Source organism: Enhydra lutris, unplaced genomic scaffold (genome assembly GCF_002288905.1).
Source record: "Enhydra lutris kenyoni isolate GAN:26980312 unplaced genomic scaffold, ASM228890v2 scaffoldscaffold31, whole genome shotgun sequence".
NCBI classification, from domain to species: Eukaryota; Metazoa; Chordata; class Mammalia; order Carnivora; family Mustelidae; genus Enhydra; species Enhydra lutris.
The window spans coordinates 10,790,585-10,809,665 of record NW_019154115.1 but is presented as its reverse complement, the minus strand read 5'-3'; the positions used below and the strand labels follow the sequence as shown (position 1 = coordinate 10,809,665).

The window sequence follows — 19,081 nt, the reverse complement described above, 5'->3', positions numbered from 1 at the left end:
AATCTGCCACCGTGTTGGGAAAGCAGCCATAGTCCATATGCAAATGAATGGGGTATGGCAGTGTTCCAATAAAACTTTATTTATTAAAATAGACCATGGGCTAGATTTGGCCCATGGGCCATAGTTTGCTGACCCCTGGTTTAAATCATACAACAGAGTTTTACCATAAACATAGCGTAAAAATAATATACTCAAGTATTTATTGGTGTACTATATCTAAATGTCTCCAAATGTAAAATTTAACTGTTTTAATTATTTTGTGCTCCAACTGAAGGGAGAGATATAATTCTTTTTCATATGTAGCCCCTAAAATACTGTGGTACAATGGAATGCATAATTTTGGAGTCAGCATTTTATGACCCCCCTTTTAGGGCTACTGTGAGCACTAAATGAGGTAAAATATGAAGTCCTAACACAGTATCTAGAACATAGATGACACTTAATAAATGCATGACACCCTTCAATTTTCCAAGCATTTTCACCCATGGCGAGTGAGTGAAATGTAATACCTGGGTGCTAACAAATACCTTGTTCTGCCTCTAGATGAAACCTTGATATCTTTTTGGGAGGATTCATCATCTGATTTCATGTCATCTGATGAAGGAGGTTCATGAAGGTTTTCATCTTTTTCTTTGTTTTCAGTCTTGATTTCTGCTGGAACAACAGTTCCAGACTGACTTTGCAAGCCACCTAACAAAGAGGCAAGAAACATAAATGTCCAGAATTAGAACTAAGACAGTAAAAAGCCTTCTAGATGGTGTTTTTACTTGTTACAGGACTCTTATGGAAGTCTGAAGATGTAGGATAATATACTATTTAGCGGTGGAAAGAACAGATCCACAAACCTTGGAGAAAATTACTTTTAAAGCATCTGTATTTAAATGAAGAAGTCTGGGGTGCCTGGGTGGCTCAGTGGGTTAGGCATCAGACTCCATGCTCAGCAGGGAATCTGCTTGAGATTCTCTCTCTCTCCCCCCTCCCTCTCCCCAAAATAAATAAATCCTAAAAAATTAGTAAATAAATAAAAGAAAAAGTCCAACCTTGATGGTCACTCTAATGCTTACTTTAAGGCACTATTTAACAACTGAACAAATATGAGAAACTTGATGCAGTTTAGAAACTGACTTCTAAGATGCTGCTAAGGTAAAGGAAATAAGCTTTAACATTTTCCCCAGATAAATACAATAAAATGGGTCACATGATTAAATACAACTGGGAAAACTTTACTTTGGTGGTCTTAAAATTAGTAATATATTTGTACTTATAAGCTCTATTATAACATTTATCAGTTTGTTTTTATCAGTTTGTTGTTTGTCTGTCTCTATAATTAAATTATAATCTTCTAAATAAAAGCTATTATCACTTGGAGCTCTCAACATACTCAGAAAAATTCTTTACTGCCTCTAAGGACCATAAGGGCTCAGTCACGAGGGGAAGTGACTAGGAAAGAGACGTAACAGAAGCATGAGCAGGTAAGATGACCAGTAAATACTGAACAGTTTGCATGTGGTTCTATCTGTCAATAAATATCTACAATTGGCCCAGCCAAATAGGAAAATTGGAACTAAATACCTACCCTCTATATTCAGTGGTACTACTGTTTGGAATTGCCCCACCTAAGATGACTTTTGGTTCACAGATGTCAATCTGCTTGTAAGAAAGATGACAGTGTTCCAAATGATATCTCTGTATGCATTACTGCTGAGACCAACAATACAGTTACCTCTATAATTTTCTTGTGTTTTGTGGTTCAAGTCTGTGCTTGAAGCAGTGACCGTACTAGACAGGACTGAATGATTGCCATTGAGATTGACAGAGTCTTCTCGATGAGTTCCAACCTAAAGTTTAAAAAGAAAAAAAAAAAAAAAAAAAAAAAGTCAAGACCGTTTAGGGGCAATGATTGTTTAAAATCTTTTAATGGGCTTAACAGAGAAAATGAAATCTATCATTCATCTGAATTTAACAACTTTTTTGGGATGCTATTTTCTGATTTTTGGATTTCAAAAGACTTGCTGGTACCACTGCTTCTGAATCAAAATAAAAAAAAAATTCCAACGTTCAAATTTTATATTCCACAGAGGGTTGCTGTATGAAGTGAATGAGCTAAAAGAGACAAAGCACTCTAGAAGCCATAAAGCACTACACATTATAGTATCTGTTAATAATCCTACATCAATCTGCAAATCTATTCCATATGCATATTCCGTATGTATGAATTTGCATTTCACAAAATATTGCTACACTCCAAGTAATAACAGTATTTATCTATACTTTGCATACCCTTTCCTCACACACACGTACAGTTTCTTGTTTTTTCTTCTTCCTTTGCCTCCCTCAAAAATTTTAAAAGAGCAGCAAAAGCAATATAAAATGAAATAAACTTAAAACAAAAGTTCTGAATTGGCAGGCAACAAAAATGACGTATTTTTATTGTTTTAGAGAAAAAGAAAGAAAAAGATGAATTATGCTAATTGCATAAATCACAATTAGCCTAAAATTAGAAGACATGCAAGTATCACCAAGTATTTTAGCTATAGTTGTATTTTTAGAAAAACTGGTTACAAATAAAGCTTTTATTAGAACAGTAGCACATGTGTCAACTACAAGATTAAGCCTTTAATTAAGAGGTTTATTGCTTGGAGTTATATATAAGAATCACTGTTTTTCAACAAATCCCTCAATCCCAGCAAACTCTTTTACTTTGGATCCCTCTTGAGTAATTAATTTAGCTTTTATCTTTCATGACTTTGTATGGATTTTACCCTAAGAGGTATAAATACCCCTGTGCAAGTTTATCCTTTGGTTTCCTGTGAACCCAACAAAAGGCACCAAAGCAAAGTTTTAGGCAACAGGCCATTTGGTACTGGACTAGATTCGAAAACGTCAGGTTTTTCACCACTCTTTTAAAGAAATGTCTGCGCTCTGTCCTTACTCTTATCTTTCATGTAGCTTTTCTTTTTAAATTTTTCCAAGGAGGGAGGGTGGCACAGGCGAGGAGAGTAGGAGGGGAGAGAATCTTAAGCAGGCTCCAAGCCCAGCATGGAGCCCGAGGTGGTGTTCCATCTCTCACAACACTGAGATCATGACCTGAGCCAAAATCAAGAGTCACTTAACTGACTGATCCATCCAGGTGGCCCTTTAATGTAATTTTTATTTTTATTTATTTATTTTTTTTTATAACTTTTTTTTTTTTTAAGATTTTATTTATTTGACAGAGATCACAAGTAGGCAGAGAGGCAGGCAGAGAGAGAGGAAGGGAAGCAGGCTCCCTGCTGAGCAGAGAGCCCAATGCGGGGCTCGATCCCAGGACCCTGGGATCATGACCTGAGCCGAAGGCAGAGGCTTTAACCCACTGAGCCACCCAGGCGCCCCTAATGTAATTTTTAAAAACCCACTTAATGTATTCCCTATGTACTTCTAAATTTATTTGAGGATCAGTCATTGCTGAGGATTAGCTGCTTTCTTTGCTTGCTATAAACTACTTAATGATCTAAGAAGAAGGTCAGTTTAAAAATCCCATTTATAAAAATAAATATAATAAAAATACAATATACAGCTGCAAAATCTTTGGGACTTTAAGAGCCTAAGCCTATTCTAAAGATAAATACCACCAGAACAATATTGACTGGCTGAAGAAATCATTGCAGGACAAAGTAAAAGCTAAGATTTCTGTGTTTGTGTTTAGAATGTGAACTTAAAACAAAACTTCCCCTGATCTTTGGTAATACGTGGTAAATTTTGCTCTCACCTACTATTCTGAGCTATCATACCAAGTAACTTAAAAGAAAATAGTCTTTTAAAACTTAAACTTTTAAACATATGTGCATCTACTCTATACTGTATGTGTACAACTCATTTTACAGCTCTGTAAGACAATACTGTCGAATAGTCACAGACTGAATTTCCATCCAACCAATAAGTGATGATGCATCTTTTGAATTCTTACTTCTTTTTATTTCATTAGTAAAAACAATTCTTTGATTTTCTGAATCATTATCTAAGTAAATCTTAGGGCTTTTGCCTTTCCCTGAAGGAAAACAGGATGGTTGATCAATTTGTTTTGGGATATAAACACCAACAAATATTTTCATCTCTTTGGAATACTATAAATTAAGTATTTTTTTGGATCCCAAAAAGAAAAAAAAATATATTAAAGCTTTAAAAAATGGCCTCAGACTAGCAAAAGGCTTGAAGTCTGGAGTTCTTCATGTTAATGAAGTTAGCAGGAACTTTTTTTTTTTTTTTTTTTTTTGTAACTTGATTCCCCTCGCAAATGGCCCTCATATATTTTCTGGAGAATTTGACTTTCACAGTTCTTAAAGTTCTATTTAACCCTTGCTCACACTGGCTCCCATGTCCTCCTTTTAATCTGCAGCTACCCATTCAAACAGCTCTGTCCACAGACACAACAGGTGTATAAACAGTTCTTTGTCTGAGCTCAGAGACTGGGCCAGCCAGATAGGACCCTATGTTTAATTGTTCCTCTCGTTAGCATACAGCTGACAGGCTGCTGCTACTGGGGGAGAAGTAGGGGAAGGCAAACCCCTAGGCCTGCTATGCTCTATATTTCAATTATTATGAAGAGCTCTATTTCAGAATAAAAGGCCCATCTCATTAAATGACATCATCTTGCATTCTGAATCTTCACAATCTGTGTATGGCCTTACTTTTGTGGGAGCACCCAACAAGGGACCTGTTTTCATTTAATTTGGCCAATAGCCTTAGCGCCCACAATAGAAAAATGCTAAATCTAATTAGTTGATGAATAAGAGGTCTTGTGAATTAAGAAGCAGACTGAAAAGTACTGAGTATGAATTCCTCTCTGATTCTGAATTCTATTCTAATAATTTGTTCCATTTGTACTGTTCACTGAATACTATTTAAATTAATCAGTATTAATCTACAGACTGATTAAAAGATCTTTATTTTCTGTATGTATTTTGTTTTACCTAAAGAAGGGTTTTAGGCTAGAAACGGTAGAATATGGTGCTTCTTTAATGATATTGCCATAAACATATAACCTATATGGTTTTCAAACTTAAAAAAGTTGCCATTTGGAACAACTCTGAATTTAAAAAATGGTATCAAATCTCTTAAAAACCACCATAATGTAGTTTTAATGAGAAAAAAATTAAACTGCCCACTCAGGAAAAAATTGGTTAGAAAAAGTAAAATATAGTTAAAAATAAACTCCTTCAATTCATTTGAAACCTAGACATGCAATTTCTATGGCATACACCTATACTAATAAAATTAAATACTGTCTAAATGTAAGGTTAAAACAATTCAAATTTGCTATGTGACAAAAGTGCTAACTTTGAATAAATATTACTTTATTTGCCTGTTAGTGTTTAATAACTTCATCTTATTTCTCTTACAACTATTCTCGATTCTCTAACTGCTTTAAGATTTAGTAAACAGATAAAACATATATTTACATCATTATATAAGAAACTTTAAATCCTACAATTTAACACTATTTATTCTGCTGTCACAAAAGAACACCAGACATTTCCAACCATGGCTTAAACAACAAAAACCCAAATAATTAAAAAAATTAAAAGAAATGGTTGGATTAAATTTCCTTAGTATTTATAATAAAGAAATCAAAAGACCTTATGGATAAGTTTTGTATCATAAATAAGGAACTTTTTAAGATTTCCATCAAGCTTCCATTAATACAAAAAGCTTCTCATATAACTTAGTATGACGTTGAAATCACTCTTAGAGGAATGAGTACTTTCTGTTAAAGATAAAAGTGGTATCATGAGCTATCTACACAGCCATAAACAGATATGACATATAATAACTTTTATACTGTTGAAACCTTTTAATAATGCCCAAGTAAAATTAACAATTCTGGTCCTTTTTGGTATCTTTTCCAGTTAGAAGTTTATTCCAAGAGTTTATTCTTACACTAAATAAGTGGCAGCAAAACTGAAGTACAATGTTGACATTTTAATAGTTCCCAAAACCCTGACTTTAAAATTTGAAAGTATACCAATCATATCCTAGTAAGACTATCTGACAAAAAAGTCTCAAGTTTTATATTTGCATTCAGCAAATATGAAGAAATCATCAAAAATATTGAAAGGGAATATGAAATTAAGTAAATGAAAATATTAATCCTATTAAAAATAAGAGCAAATAGGGGCGCCTGGGTGGCTCAGTGGGTTAAAGCCCCTGCCTTCGGCTCAGGTCACGATCCCAGGGTCCTGGGATCGAGCCCTGCATCGGGCTTTCCGCTCTGCGGGAGCCTGCTTCCTCCTCTCTCTCTGCCTGCTTCTTTGCCTACTTGTCATCTTCGTCTGTCAAATAAATAAATAAATAAAAATCTAAAAAAAAAAAAAAAAAGAGCAAATATTAAAACTATGTTAGGCTGGCTATACTAATTATATTTTAAAAAGCAGGAATTATTTATTTCTTAGTTTCTTTTTCTGACACAGTAATCTTTCTAAGAATTTAATTTTTACGTGTATTAGATAGTTAAAATAATGTTAAAAGCTTTCTGTAGTTGAAACCTCATTTAATTCTAAACTTTGAGGCTGGTCAAGTTCAGTTAAAAGTAACAGTCAAAATCCAGTCTTTTGATTTTGACTTCTATTAACATATGTTTCTCGCAGTTGGTAGTCTTATCTCCTTGGTGTGAAATATAAAAATCTTCTTCTGGAATACCAATTATTTCATCTATAAGACAAGAAGATGGCTCTTTCAAAAATCAATACTATCAGCTATGGATGACTATTACTGACATAATCTTCTTACAATCGAAAACAATGTAAAGAAAGTTTATCAGCAACTAAGTTATTTCCCTGACCAAGGGACACTATTTTGATTAAACCTGTCTATGTAGCCTGTCATAACAAGCAATCTTGATAGCATTGCAGGCTGAGAGCTGGGCTGTCTGTACCACTTTTTTCTTGACATCAACTCTTACTCTTCTACTCTAAGTGTATTCTGGCTTACCTCAAATATTTCAACTACTTCAACAAAACTCCCAAACCGATTTTATTAAAAAAAAAAAAAAGCAAGCAGTTATAAGTCTCCAAGAAAAAGAAGAAAACTTGCTAAACCTCGTTACCTGCATTGGGAAGCTAATTTATGTTGTAATTCAAAACTGGCAAGGTGTGAACTGTTGGTTAAATCTGGTCCTGGTTTTTTTTAATAAATTAAGGCGCTCTATGGTAAATGAAGTTTTAGTGGAATACAGCCACACCCATTTGATTTCATAATGTCTCTGGCTGCTTTCATGATACAATGTTAGAGTTAAGTAATTGTGACAGAGACCATACAGCCTGCAAAGCTGAAAATATTTACTATCTGGCCTTTTTTTTTTTTTAAGATTTATTTATTTGACAGACAGAGATCACAAGTAGGCTGAGAGACAGGCAGAGAGAGGAGGAAGCAGGCTCCCTGCTGAGTAGAGAGCCCGAAGCGGGGCTCGATCCCAGGACCCTGAGACCAGGCGCCCCATCTGGCCTTTTACAGAAGAATGCTGATCCCTCTTCTAAATGCTAGGAGAGAAAGCAGTATCATATTTAAAACCTGCAATTAGGATAGTGACCTACAGTAAAGTCCCATGAGAACAAAAATTTTATTTGAATGTTCTGTGGAATTCCTGAAATGGTATTTATTAGAATAATTCTACTTTCTGCAGAAAATAAATGGAATGGTGAAAATTACATACTTTAGAGAGAAGCTGACCTTACAAATTCTATATGGCGATACAGAACTGTTTATAAACTGGTATTTCTGTGGTTACTTCGTAATTTTGGCCACATAACTTCCATTTTTAGAAACCTTTAAAACAAATACTAATTTATGTTAACATAAAGGAAAAATATAAAAACTACCAGAAAGTCAAACAGGACCAAAAAGGAAGAGCGATTTGAGAATATAAAATTGTGTGATTTCTTAGTCATCATCACTTAGAATACAGAGGAGCAGGAGGGAATAATAAAAGCAGAAGATTAATTCTTGGAGATGGCTGTCAATAGCTAAATCACATACCTTCCAATAATATGAAGAGAGTTGATTTCATACAGGTGGGTACTGGGCGTGTAAGCAGGGGGCTCCTGGCACTACTGATGTCCTCAGATAGCTGAAGAGCTGCCAGGATAAGAATCCTCCTCAACCAGATGCCTAAGACTTAGCTGGGAGAGTCCCTGGCTGACAATGAGCTTCATTTCATTTTATCCTTGGATCTTTTTGCTGAAATTGAGAACTGAGGACTCAGAGCTAAACTGTTCATTTCAGAAGGATAGGAGATGGAGAGTGAGTCACCTGACAGTTTCAGATTTTTTTTTGACAGTTAATAACTTTTATATTTTGAGGGTAAGCCTGGCAGACACATCTGTGGATCCACCTCCACTACTGACTGAATCTGGATGGGACGGATCGAGCAGACGATGTCTGGCAGATTTTCACCAGCTCCACGTCTTGCAAAAGGCCAGAACTGGAGAGAGGACCTTGGCAGACATACTGAGCAACAGCGTGGGCTTAGCTGCTCTAGAACTGTGGCTCAGACCAAGTCAGATGTACCTCCTAATGAGAAGACTTTTTCTAAACTATTTTTTTTTTCCTTTTAAAAGAATACTTCTGGCAGCCTTTTTGTTGATGCTCTGAAGTAGGCAGCATATTCCTAAAGGATATAACAGACGCTACTTTTTAAATTAAAAGCTTCAGGGTAATATCTAATCAAACAATCTTTCCCTCCAAAAGTCCTTCTAAAATGCACTAGATTTCTACATGGCTTTGGAGGACTGGATTTTGAAAAGTCTCCTTCCAACCCACATCCAAAGTTCGTAAAAACAACCTCTGGAAGACAGAAGTTTTTATACAAACTTGACATTTAATTGGGAGGAACCAGAGATATATCAAATATTATATAGGAGCAGTGAACTATTAAGAGGGAAGAATCAAAAGACAATTAAGAGGTGAAGGAAGAACTTCAAATGTTGCAGTTCAGGCAAACTTGGGATTTAAGTACATTTAATTTTTAAGTCATTCTTATAAAGAAGGATAAGCACTTATTTCAACAAAACAATATCTGACATTCTACATTTATATTTACAACAATGCTATCTTATTATACTACTGGTATCATTTTACTATTACTACTAACAGTGATAATACCCCCTTCTATTTCTATGACTTCCATAATTTTAAATGTTTCCACATTTTATTAGCTTACTGAATGCAACAGAAATTTAGAAGGAGCCTGAATTTCAAGTTTCTGACATTGAAAAAAACCCCAAACTGGTTGTTAAGATATGCAGGCATCTAATGTTACTTCTGCTGCCGAAAACACTGTGTTCAGGAAACGAGGCAGCCGTGTTTGATGTTTACTTCAGCTGCTCCAAAATGAATATAAATGGCTGTCTGACATGTGAATGTGAAAATCTGGAACCAATCCTGTTTTACAGAACACAAGCCTTCAGCATCTGGGGCACCTAATTATTTTGGTGATAGGTGAATTTTACCCTTGATCACATGGCTTACAGCTAGAAATCTGTTTCATAGGAGAATATTTCATAGCATGCAATAAATCCTCAAAACAATGCTATAAACATTCAAACACACGGCATCAGTTAAATTGCGGGTTCAAAAAGAGCTTCATTCCTTTCAAAGACAATCTGGATAAAAAATAACATAGGACATGTAAAAAAATTTTTGATTTGCTGAAAAATTTTACTTTTTTCTCTCTAAAGAATTATTATGTTTTTAAAAAGATGGATTGAATTATCTTATTCTCTTCAGAAATTAATTGAATATTTTTTTCCTTTCACTGTCATTTAAATTACAACTATTCTTAAAACTACTCCATATTTTCTTCATTTGGTAATAAAGCTTAAATTTGAAGTGTACAAATAATTTCACATTCCTTCTGCCGTTGAAGGCTGGTTCTGAATTATAACAAACAGCCAGACCCCTTAAAATTCAGTCTTGCTTTACTGTTTTTTGCTCTTCAGACTTCCTACACACTATTTCAAGGCAAAACTGTTCTGGCCACACATCTGGAAAGGAAAAAATCTAACTTTAAGCTAAAATGAACTTGCAGAGAGTTTTAGCTCTTTGCACATGATTGTAGCAGGACTTTAAGGGCCAATGCTCTGCCAATGACCCTGTCTGATAAGTCCTTTTTTCAAAAAGGACTTCTCTTCCAAAGATTTCATGAAAAACATTTAGGACTATAGGCATTAGTGGTCATTACAAAAGAGATGAGCACTATTTTACCATTGAAGCAGATCGACTGCTTGTAACAAGGCTTGATCCACCATAGTTTGAATTGAGGCTTCCAATTGGTGCATTATGGGATGGTCCCAATAAACTGTGTATATCACTGTGACCAGCAGGCAAACTGGTGGACGGTCCCACAGCATGGTTCCGCAGCACATGGATAGCATCATCCAGTCTGTCTAAACGATCCTCCATTCGAGACTGCTGTACAGATTGAAAAAAGACATGGACGTTACCACTGGTATCTGTTAAATTATTAAACTGCTATGTTTCCTACTTTGGGATATATGGAAGACAGCAAGTAAAATGTACTATCATGTAGCTTCAAAAGCAACTACCTGTACTACAATCAAGAATCAAAGCAAGGATATTTGCTGACTATGCAAAATTAACAATGCTTCAGAAACAAATCACTGCTTCATAAAAATCTATTTACCAATCTACCATGAGGCTATTTCTTTTAGCTTCCTACAGAAGATGAAGACTATTCTGCTGTGTCTGATAATTACAGGTAATAAAAACGATAACCTGGACTTTAATACTGATCTTTGAAATGTGGGCAATTTAGGGAAGGGTCCTCAAATTCATCAAGTTTAAGCTGTAATTTTGTTTTAAGTGAACAAAGCATACCTATCTGAAATGGTGAACACATCCAAATATGCTCTTTCACAAAACTGAGGAAATGATATTGTCTGTGGATACATACATGCCCCATACACAAACATATTAGAATTTTAAAAATCAAAAGCACATGCCAGTAGAGCTCTTTTAAAAGGAATCATTCTCAATAACATGAAAGAACAAAAGTCTATTCTTATATACGGTACAAAAACGAAAATGGTCATTGTGTGATTTTAAAAGACTTTGGAGTCTGTACAGGCTTGAAGAGTTTAAATGGATAATAGGAAGTATAATTAACCAAAACACAAAAAAGGCACCATCTAAAAGAAATAGTACCTCACAGACATCCTTTAAGAAGGACATTGCATCTTGCAAATGCTCGTGAAGTTGCTGCTCAACTCGATTTTTCTGGCAAAGTCAAGACAGAACAGGAGGCAAAGCACAGGTTAAGATTAACTCCAAAAGAGATGAGGAAATAGCTGATGCGCATGTCAGCATAACATGTTAGTAAAGTTAACGCGGAGACCTGCAAGATCTACTTGTATTAAGGTATGAGAAGGCTGGGATTTAACAGCAAAGTTATAAGGTTAGCATCTAAACAGCACCCATTGCTTATATTTGCTTGCAAAATATGAGAGAAGAAGACTTTCCTTTCAATTGTTCTGTTAGTCACAGAAAAAGAACTTTTCTATTTGCAACCTGGAATTATTGAATGACAGCATGACTTAGCATTCCATCAAGTTATCCTCATTTTGTTTTTATAATCCTTTGTAGTTCTGTGGTAAGCATTGAAAAGCAACAGTAGTTAACATTCTACTACAAATTCTTCATGCTCAATACCTAGACAGGCTCTTTTATTCTACTGCTTTATTCATTTCGTTAAATAACATTTTTGCTTTTACAATGAACATGATACATTTTAAAAATAAAGAAAACATGGGAAATAACACTTTTCATGACAAATATAACTGATACTACATTTTAAACTTTTAATTGAAATGTAATAAACCATATACAGAATAGTCACATGAGAAAGAATAAAATATACCATTTTCCCCTGCTGGACTAACTTTCTTGCTTTTACTTGGTCTCTGTGCGTTTTTGTTTTTTTGTTTCCTCTTATAGGTAAACATAAAAGTATAAAAGAACTGAACTCTAGATTTATCAAAGGAGCAAAAATCCTGTAACTCTATTTTAACACCAGCTGTCCTGAGACCAGAAGCCTGAGGTCCCAAAGAACAGATGGCAAAAGGCACACCCAATATATCTTATATGGTTAAACTACATCAGGCCATTTGTTACCAAAGAATTTGTGTGTAATGCTATCCTACTGTTTTTTCACTGTTACTCAAGATTTACTGAAAAAATGCACCCACGCTATCAGATAAAAGTGACCCATATATTCCTAAGAGGCTCTTACCAGGGAGTGGAGTGAGTTTTCATAGCTTGGGGATGAAGGAGCTTGACCTCCAGGTCTGGGCCACTGACTGGTACCTGTTAAAACAAAACACAAAAGCACATATAGGTACCTTGGTTAACTCAAAGATCTTGATAATGTTCTGAAAGAAACAGTAACAATATTCTGTCGCTATATATAAACTTATGTAAGTTTTTTTTAAAGATATTTATTTATTTGACAGAGATCACAAGTAGGCAGAGAGGCAGGCAGAGGGAGAGAGGGAGAAGCAGGCTTCCCACCGAGCAGAGAGCCCCATGTGGGGCTCGATCCCAGGACCCTGGGATCATGACCTGAGCTGGAGGCAGAGGCTTTAACCCACTGAGCCACCCAGGCGCCCCATATGTAAGCATTTTTGTTCAGCCTTCAATGTAGTATTGGCTACTTATAACCCCAATACATTAAAAACATTTTTTTTCCATTATTAACACAACAATGTAGGGAGTTGAAAAAAAACTATACTTTTAAAAATACTTCTAAAAAATTTGTATTAGTTATTATTAACTACTGTTATTTTGTAACAAAAAAAGCAGGAACAGACCCACGAATACAGAGTACCGATGGTTGGGAGAGGAGAGATTGGGGGGGAGGAAAAAGTGGGAATTATAGGCTTCCACTTATGGAATGAATAAGTCATGAGATGAAAAGTACAGCATAGAGAATCTAGTCAATGGTACTGTAATAGTATTGTATGGTGACAGATGGTAGCTACACTTGCAGTGAGCATAGCACAATACATAGAGTTGTTGAATCACTATGTTGTACACCTAAAATTAACGTAACATTGTGTGTCAACTATACTTCAAAAAACAAAATCAAACAAACAAACCAAAAAACCCCAAATTACTTTTATGTTTGCATATCTTCAGACTTTATCCGTTAGCACACATTATCTTGAGAAAACGTGCTTAAAATATACGTAATTTAAAATTCTATTCCTTGGGGGTGCCTGGGTGGCTCAGTGGGTTAAAAGCCTCTGCCTTCGGCTCAGGTCATGATCCCAGGGTCCTGGGATCAAACCCTGCATCAGGCTCTCTGCTCAGCGGAGAGCCTGCTTCCTCCTCTCTCTCTGCCTGCCTCTCTGCCTATCTTTGATCCCTGTCTGTCAAATAAATAAATTAAAAAGAAAATTCTGTTCCTCGCCCATGGCTTTACATAATCTTTATGATAGTGTTATTAATGACTATGTTAATATCCACCTTTCTAGATCATAATTTATTTAACCACCATTATTACCTCACTATTGGATGTTTTGGCTGCTTTCAGTTAGCTATCACGAAAAGTGTTACTATACTATGAACGGTAAACACTGTTATTTTCTTTTTGGGAACATGTCTTGAGGATAAATGTCATTTCTTTCTTCCTTTCTTTTTTTAAACTGGAGCCCAGCATGGAGCTTGAACTCATGACCCTGAGATCAAGATCTGAGCTGAAATCAGGAGTCAGATACTTAGGGGCGCCTGGGTGGCTCAGTGGGTTAAGCCTCTGCCTTCGGCTCAGGTCATGATTTCAGTCTCCTGGGATGGAGCCCCAAATCTGGCGCTCTGCTCAGCAGGGGGCCTGCTTCCCCTCCCACCTTCTCCTCTGCCTGTCTCTCTGCCTACCTGTGATCTCTCTCTCTGTGTCAAATAAATAAATAAAATCTTTAAGAAAAAAAAAAAAAAAAGTCAGATGCTTAACTGATTTAGACACCTAGGCACCCAAAGGATAAATAGCATTTCCGAGAAGGTATAAATATATTTATGATCCTTAAGTCACAGAGCCAAACTGCTTTCTAAAATGTCTTACTAACTTGTGCCATTAAATTATACACAAATGCACCAATTTCAAATGACTACAAATACATTTAGGATTATCTATTAAACATTTTCCCGGTATAATTTACATCAAATTTGAAAAATGTCATTATGAAACTTGTTAAATGTTTACCCTTCAACTTTAGAAAGGTAGTAATATAATAACATAAAGAGAAAGAAGAAGTTCAGAGTAGAAAAAAAAGGAAAAAAAAGATTAAAAAAATGAAAGGGGTAATTCATCCATGTGTTGGGGAGAACTCTGTTTAAATGGTTATGCCAAAATAGCTAAAAAAAAAAAAAAAAATGACTGATCAAAAATACTATTTTCATGACTGTGCATTTGGAAATAAATTATTTATAGAAAATAACAAAAACCATTCACTTAAATACATATTTTTGTTCTTAATAAAAGCGTCACCGACAACTGTAGTTATATTAGAAATCCGAAGTTGGAGAACTCGAAGGTTACTTAATTTGTCGCATTTACTGCTAACTTAAGTTTTTTTTTTTTTTTTAAAGATTTTATTTATTTATTTGACACAGATTGAGAGAGAGATCACAAGTAGGCAGAGAGGCAGGCAGAGAGAGAGGGGGAAGCAAGCTCCCTGCTGAGCAGAGAACCTGATGCGGGGCTTGATCCCAGGACCCTGAGATCATGACCTGACCTGGAGGCAGAGGCCCAACCCACTGAGCCACCCAGGTGTCCCTGCTAACTTTAGTTTTAACTTATGTTCCATCAAGCCTATTGTCGCAGATTATTTGCTACATTTAGGAAGCACTTAAAACTTATGATAAATTGTAACTATTATAGTTCACTTTAGCTAAGTAACCTAGTAATTGTATTCCCATCAATCATATGTATTTTGCAAGTTGAAAAGTTGGATACATAGATTCTTTTTTTTTTTTTTTTTTAAGATTTTTATTTATTTATTTGACAGGTAGAGATCACAAGTAGGCAGAGAGGCAGGCAGAGACAGAGAGAAGGAAGCAGGCTCCCCGCTGAGCAGAGAGCCCGATGCGGGGCTCGACCCCAGGATCATGACCCAAGCCGAAGGCAGAGGCTTTAACCCACTGAGCCACCCAGGCGCCCCGGATACATAGATTCTTAACCTGACTGTATTTCACAATTATATGCATACTGTTGTGATTACATAGAGAAAATTTAGACACTAATATTGTAAAAAAAAAAAAAACGTTAACATACTTCATCAGCTAACAGGTTTTGTTTTTGTTTTTTTAACTTGTAAGCATATCACAATATTTTGAGGACAATTAAAGGTTTCCTGCGAGACATACAAAGGTAATCCTAATTCAACTACACAAATTATGGACAATTTAAAGTTGTGCATTGGAACAGAAGCTTGTGAACTAATTTATATAACAAGTAGAATTCAGCAGCCATTAGTGTGTTCCAAGCATTGATGTAGAATTATGAATTTTATGTGAATAAGAGGTTAATCATAATCCATTTTGAAAAGACTTTACTTTTGAAAGTAGTTTCTTTTGATGTTTACAATATTTTATTTTCAAACATTTTGCTCCATCTTTCCCATTTCCCTTTGGGTGATTGGCCTGTAACAGGACACTAATCATCAAATTATTTATTTTTTTAAAAAAGATTTTATTTATTATTTGACAGAGAGAGAGAGAGAGAGAGAGAGAGATTACAAGTAGGCAGAGAGGCAGGCAGAGAGAGGGAGAAGCAGGCTCACTGCTGAGCAGAGAGCCCGATGCGGGGCTCGATCCCCGGACCCTGAGATTATGACCTGAGCCGAAGGCAGAGGCTTAACCCACTGAGCCACCCAGGTGCCCCAAATTATTTAATCTGTATGGGATATTAATACAGGTTTTATGTTTAAACACCTCAGGATTATTAGCATGTATCTGCTTGGCAAAAGAGGCATTTTTTGTGGTTCTTCAAGGGGTTTAGTGTTGAGGAATGAGATGTGCAAAGAGTTACTTAGGTAAGAAATCACCTATACTCATTATTTTTTTGATAATGATATGGAGAAACCATGCTAAGGTCTATATCCAAAATGTAATTCATTAAACTGGAAAAATACACACACTCAAAACTGTTTTGCTTTTATTACAGATTGGCTGCCCCACTGTGACACACTTGGTTAAAATAGAGTAACACGCTTAAATCACTGATACCTGCTTGAACTTCATAGAAATGCCAAGTTATAGTTGATGGATGGAGCTCCTTGCACCCCAGTTGTCTTTTCAAAAATTCATGCTATTGTCCCAAAGGGGACGAATGGATAGTTAGTCCAGTAGAAGTCAATCCTATAGCTGACGCTGGCATCTCTCTCTCTCTAGCCTGTAATCATCAACTGTAGCATTATTACACACATATGGAAGAGGATAGGGTTATTTCCTGCCTTCCTTCCCTGTCACCTGATATCTGGTATAGAGACATGTACTGACTTGGGACTTATCCTTTCCTTCTACTAGATAAGCACAAGCTTTCAACTGTTTCTGTAGTTAACAATTTCTATAATTACCTGGGCCTTTTAGGGATCACCCCAAAGAGCTAGTTCTTATTCAAGAAGGATTGTAATTTACTTACCTGCTATTAAAATTTAGTGACCATTTCCAAAAAACAAGGTAGCTAGGTGATTAGAATAGAAGAATGGAATTATCTGGCTAGAAAATGTGGATAGGCTTCTTTGATCACTAAATCTAAGATCCACCTAGCGTTTTTGATCTGTTCTCATTCTGAGTGGAACTGGTTAATAACTTTATAGACTAGATACCAACATAGTGAATGGCTGGAAGAAATTCTCAAAAGACCATTCATCATGCATTTTATTTATTTATTTATTTTTACTTGCTTCTCTTAGTAATCTTACCTTAAACTCAAACTTTCCTGAGAGCCCTCATACTTGGAAAAGGTTGGATAATCCTTTTTTTTTTTTTTTAAAGATTTTATTTATTTGACAGAGAGAGAGATCACAAGTAGATGGAGAGGCAGACAGAGAGAGAGAGAGAGAGAGAGGGAAGCAGGCTCCCTGCTGAGCAGAGAGCCTGATGCGGGACTCAATCCCAGGACCCTGAGATCACGACCTGAGCCTAAGGCAGCGGCTTAACCCACTGAGCCACCCAGGCGCCCCAAGGTTGGATAATCCTTAATGTAGCAATGAGTGCTTTGCATTCCATAATCTGGCTCCAGCCAACCTTTCCATCTGAGTGCTTCACACTTCCATATGTGAAGAGTTCATAATCAGTCATGCCCATGACTCTGGATGAAGAAGTCATGCGCTTTCTTGCATCTAGATCTTTGTTACACTCTTCTCTTTAGACCTAGACTCTTCCTCCTCTTTAAAGTCTTGATCTCTTCATGAAGTTTATCCTGACCACTCGAGCTCAGAGTGAATTCTGATGGCTGTATTTTTATGTGTTTATCTTTATTTTCTCAGCTAAACTGAAAACATGCTGACATCAGATAAATGCTTAACACCAGGCACACTGACAGATGATAAAAATAAATATCTCATTGATTAAACTAGCCAAAACTAAGGAAGCTTTTCTTCCTCTTTCTTTATTTCTATTGTAAATATTCTCAAGATTGCTACTGAGCATGGCAATTATTAAACCTTTATTTATTTATATTCTAGAAGGAGGTAAAGAAAGGCAAAACAACGTTTTGTTTGTCTGCTTTCCAAGTTCCCCTAGAAAATATACCCTTTTAAATACTTGTGTCGGTTCCCAAATGGCAACTGTAATAGACATAGTCATCTCTTCTACCTTGATTTTGTTCAGAAGGTGGATGGGATAGCTGTCCTTTCCTGGTGTGAACCAGAAAAGAGTAACTCTATTCTTAGCTTTTGGGGTAAATCCTAATGTCTAAGATAACCATGGTGGTCCCATTTCTGTTTAGAGCAGGTGTGTTAGGGGCTCAATGCTGGCCAAGACTCATGAGGGCCAATCTGTTGAAGAAGCTTCTGAAAAAGATTCTTAAAATACAAGGAAAAGATGGTCTTTTTCTTCTACTGAACACTGTTTTGGCCACATATGGTACCTTGAACTACTGAACTTGCTACCAGCCCGAGGAAGACCTGCAAGCAGTAGAGCAGGAGTTCTGACATACTAGGGTCCAGGAACCTGCCCTGCCATGGGCTTCTTGTTGTACAAGATAAGCAATCCCCTCATTATTTAATTAAAGCCAGTCAAGACAAGAGTTTCTCTTCCTTTCAGCCTAAAGCATCCTGACTGATACAGTATCACCATCTCCGAAGTTCCTCATAAGCATGCTTTAGGCAGATATACATGTTCTTGGCCTGAAAATTTCCTAAGGAAAATAAGTGTAATTCAAATAAGAATGATGGTTGCCTTAGAAGATGCCTGTGTGGCTCTCTGCCTGTGTATCTCTCCTCAAAGACCTGGGCCAGTCTGACTGATGCTCAGGCATAGAGAATAGGACAAGCATAGAGAGCACACAGTGGGGTAGAATTTTTTACTTTAGATAACAGGCCACTATCATATAAGGTACCAAATAATTTCCGCATGTTGTAATAGAAGCTTTGGTTTGCTCCATCTTTTTCATTTTTCCTTCAGCTGTGAGTAATTTATCACATTGTGCTTTCCTTTCTCCTTCTCCCTTTTACATTTCTGTCAATTTAGAGTGTGTGTATATGTATGTGTGTGGTAACAGGATGGAAATACTAGATACAGGGGATGGGAGAGATACACTTAAAATCAGTCTTTGATGTGCTGTTTCAGTAGGAATATATGAAAGAAAGAATTTTTCTTTGATTATGACTGCCGAATTGAGAAGGAAGCCTATTAGTACCTTCATTACACACTTCAACAGACCACAGGTATTTACTAATCAACTGAATTAAAGAGGGGAGAAGGATATTACCTATTAAACACCAAATAAAGATGGAGGAGGAAATGTGAGATTTTACTTTGAACCATGATTTTTTTGAAAAATGTCTAAGTCTCTGATTCTCCATTTTAGTGA

The 19,081-nt window shown here is 36.1% G+C and overlaps 1 protein-coding gene across 6 annotated transcripts in view; it reads right to left on the bottom strand.

Annotated features, from left to right (window-relative positions):
- Positions 1–19,081, bottom strand: part of LOC111153147 (transcription factor 12) — a 385,322-nt gene that overhangs the window by 18,247 nt on the left and 347,994 nt on the right. For 4 of the 6 annotated variants that reach the window (XM_022511943.1, XM_022511945.1, XM_022511947.1 and 1 more), the window contains 5 exons: positions 12,281–12,354; positions 11,197–11,268; positions 10,237–10,443; positions 1,724–1,838; positions 528–690 (listed from right to left, as the gene is read on the bottom strand). In XM_022511943.1, the coding sequence (XP_022367651.1) occupies positions 528–690; positions 1,724–1,838; positions 10,237–10,443; positions 11,197–11,268; positions 12,281–12,354 (631 nt within the window). The remainder of the gene's footprint in view (positions 1–527; positions 691–1,723; positions 1,839–10,236; positions 10,444–11,196; positions 11,269–12,280; positions 12,355–19,081) is intronic. The other 2 variants (XM_022511944.1, XM_022511946.1) reach the window with 2 other exon arrangements.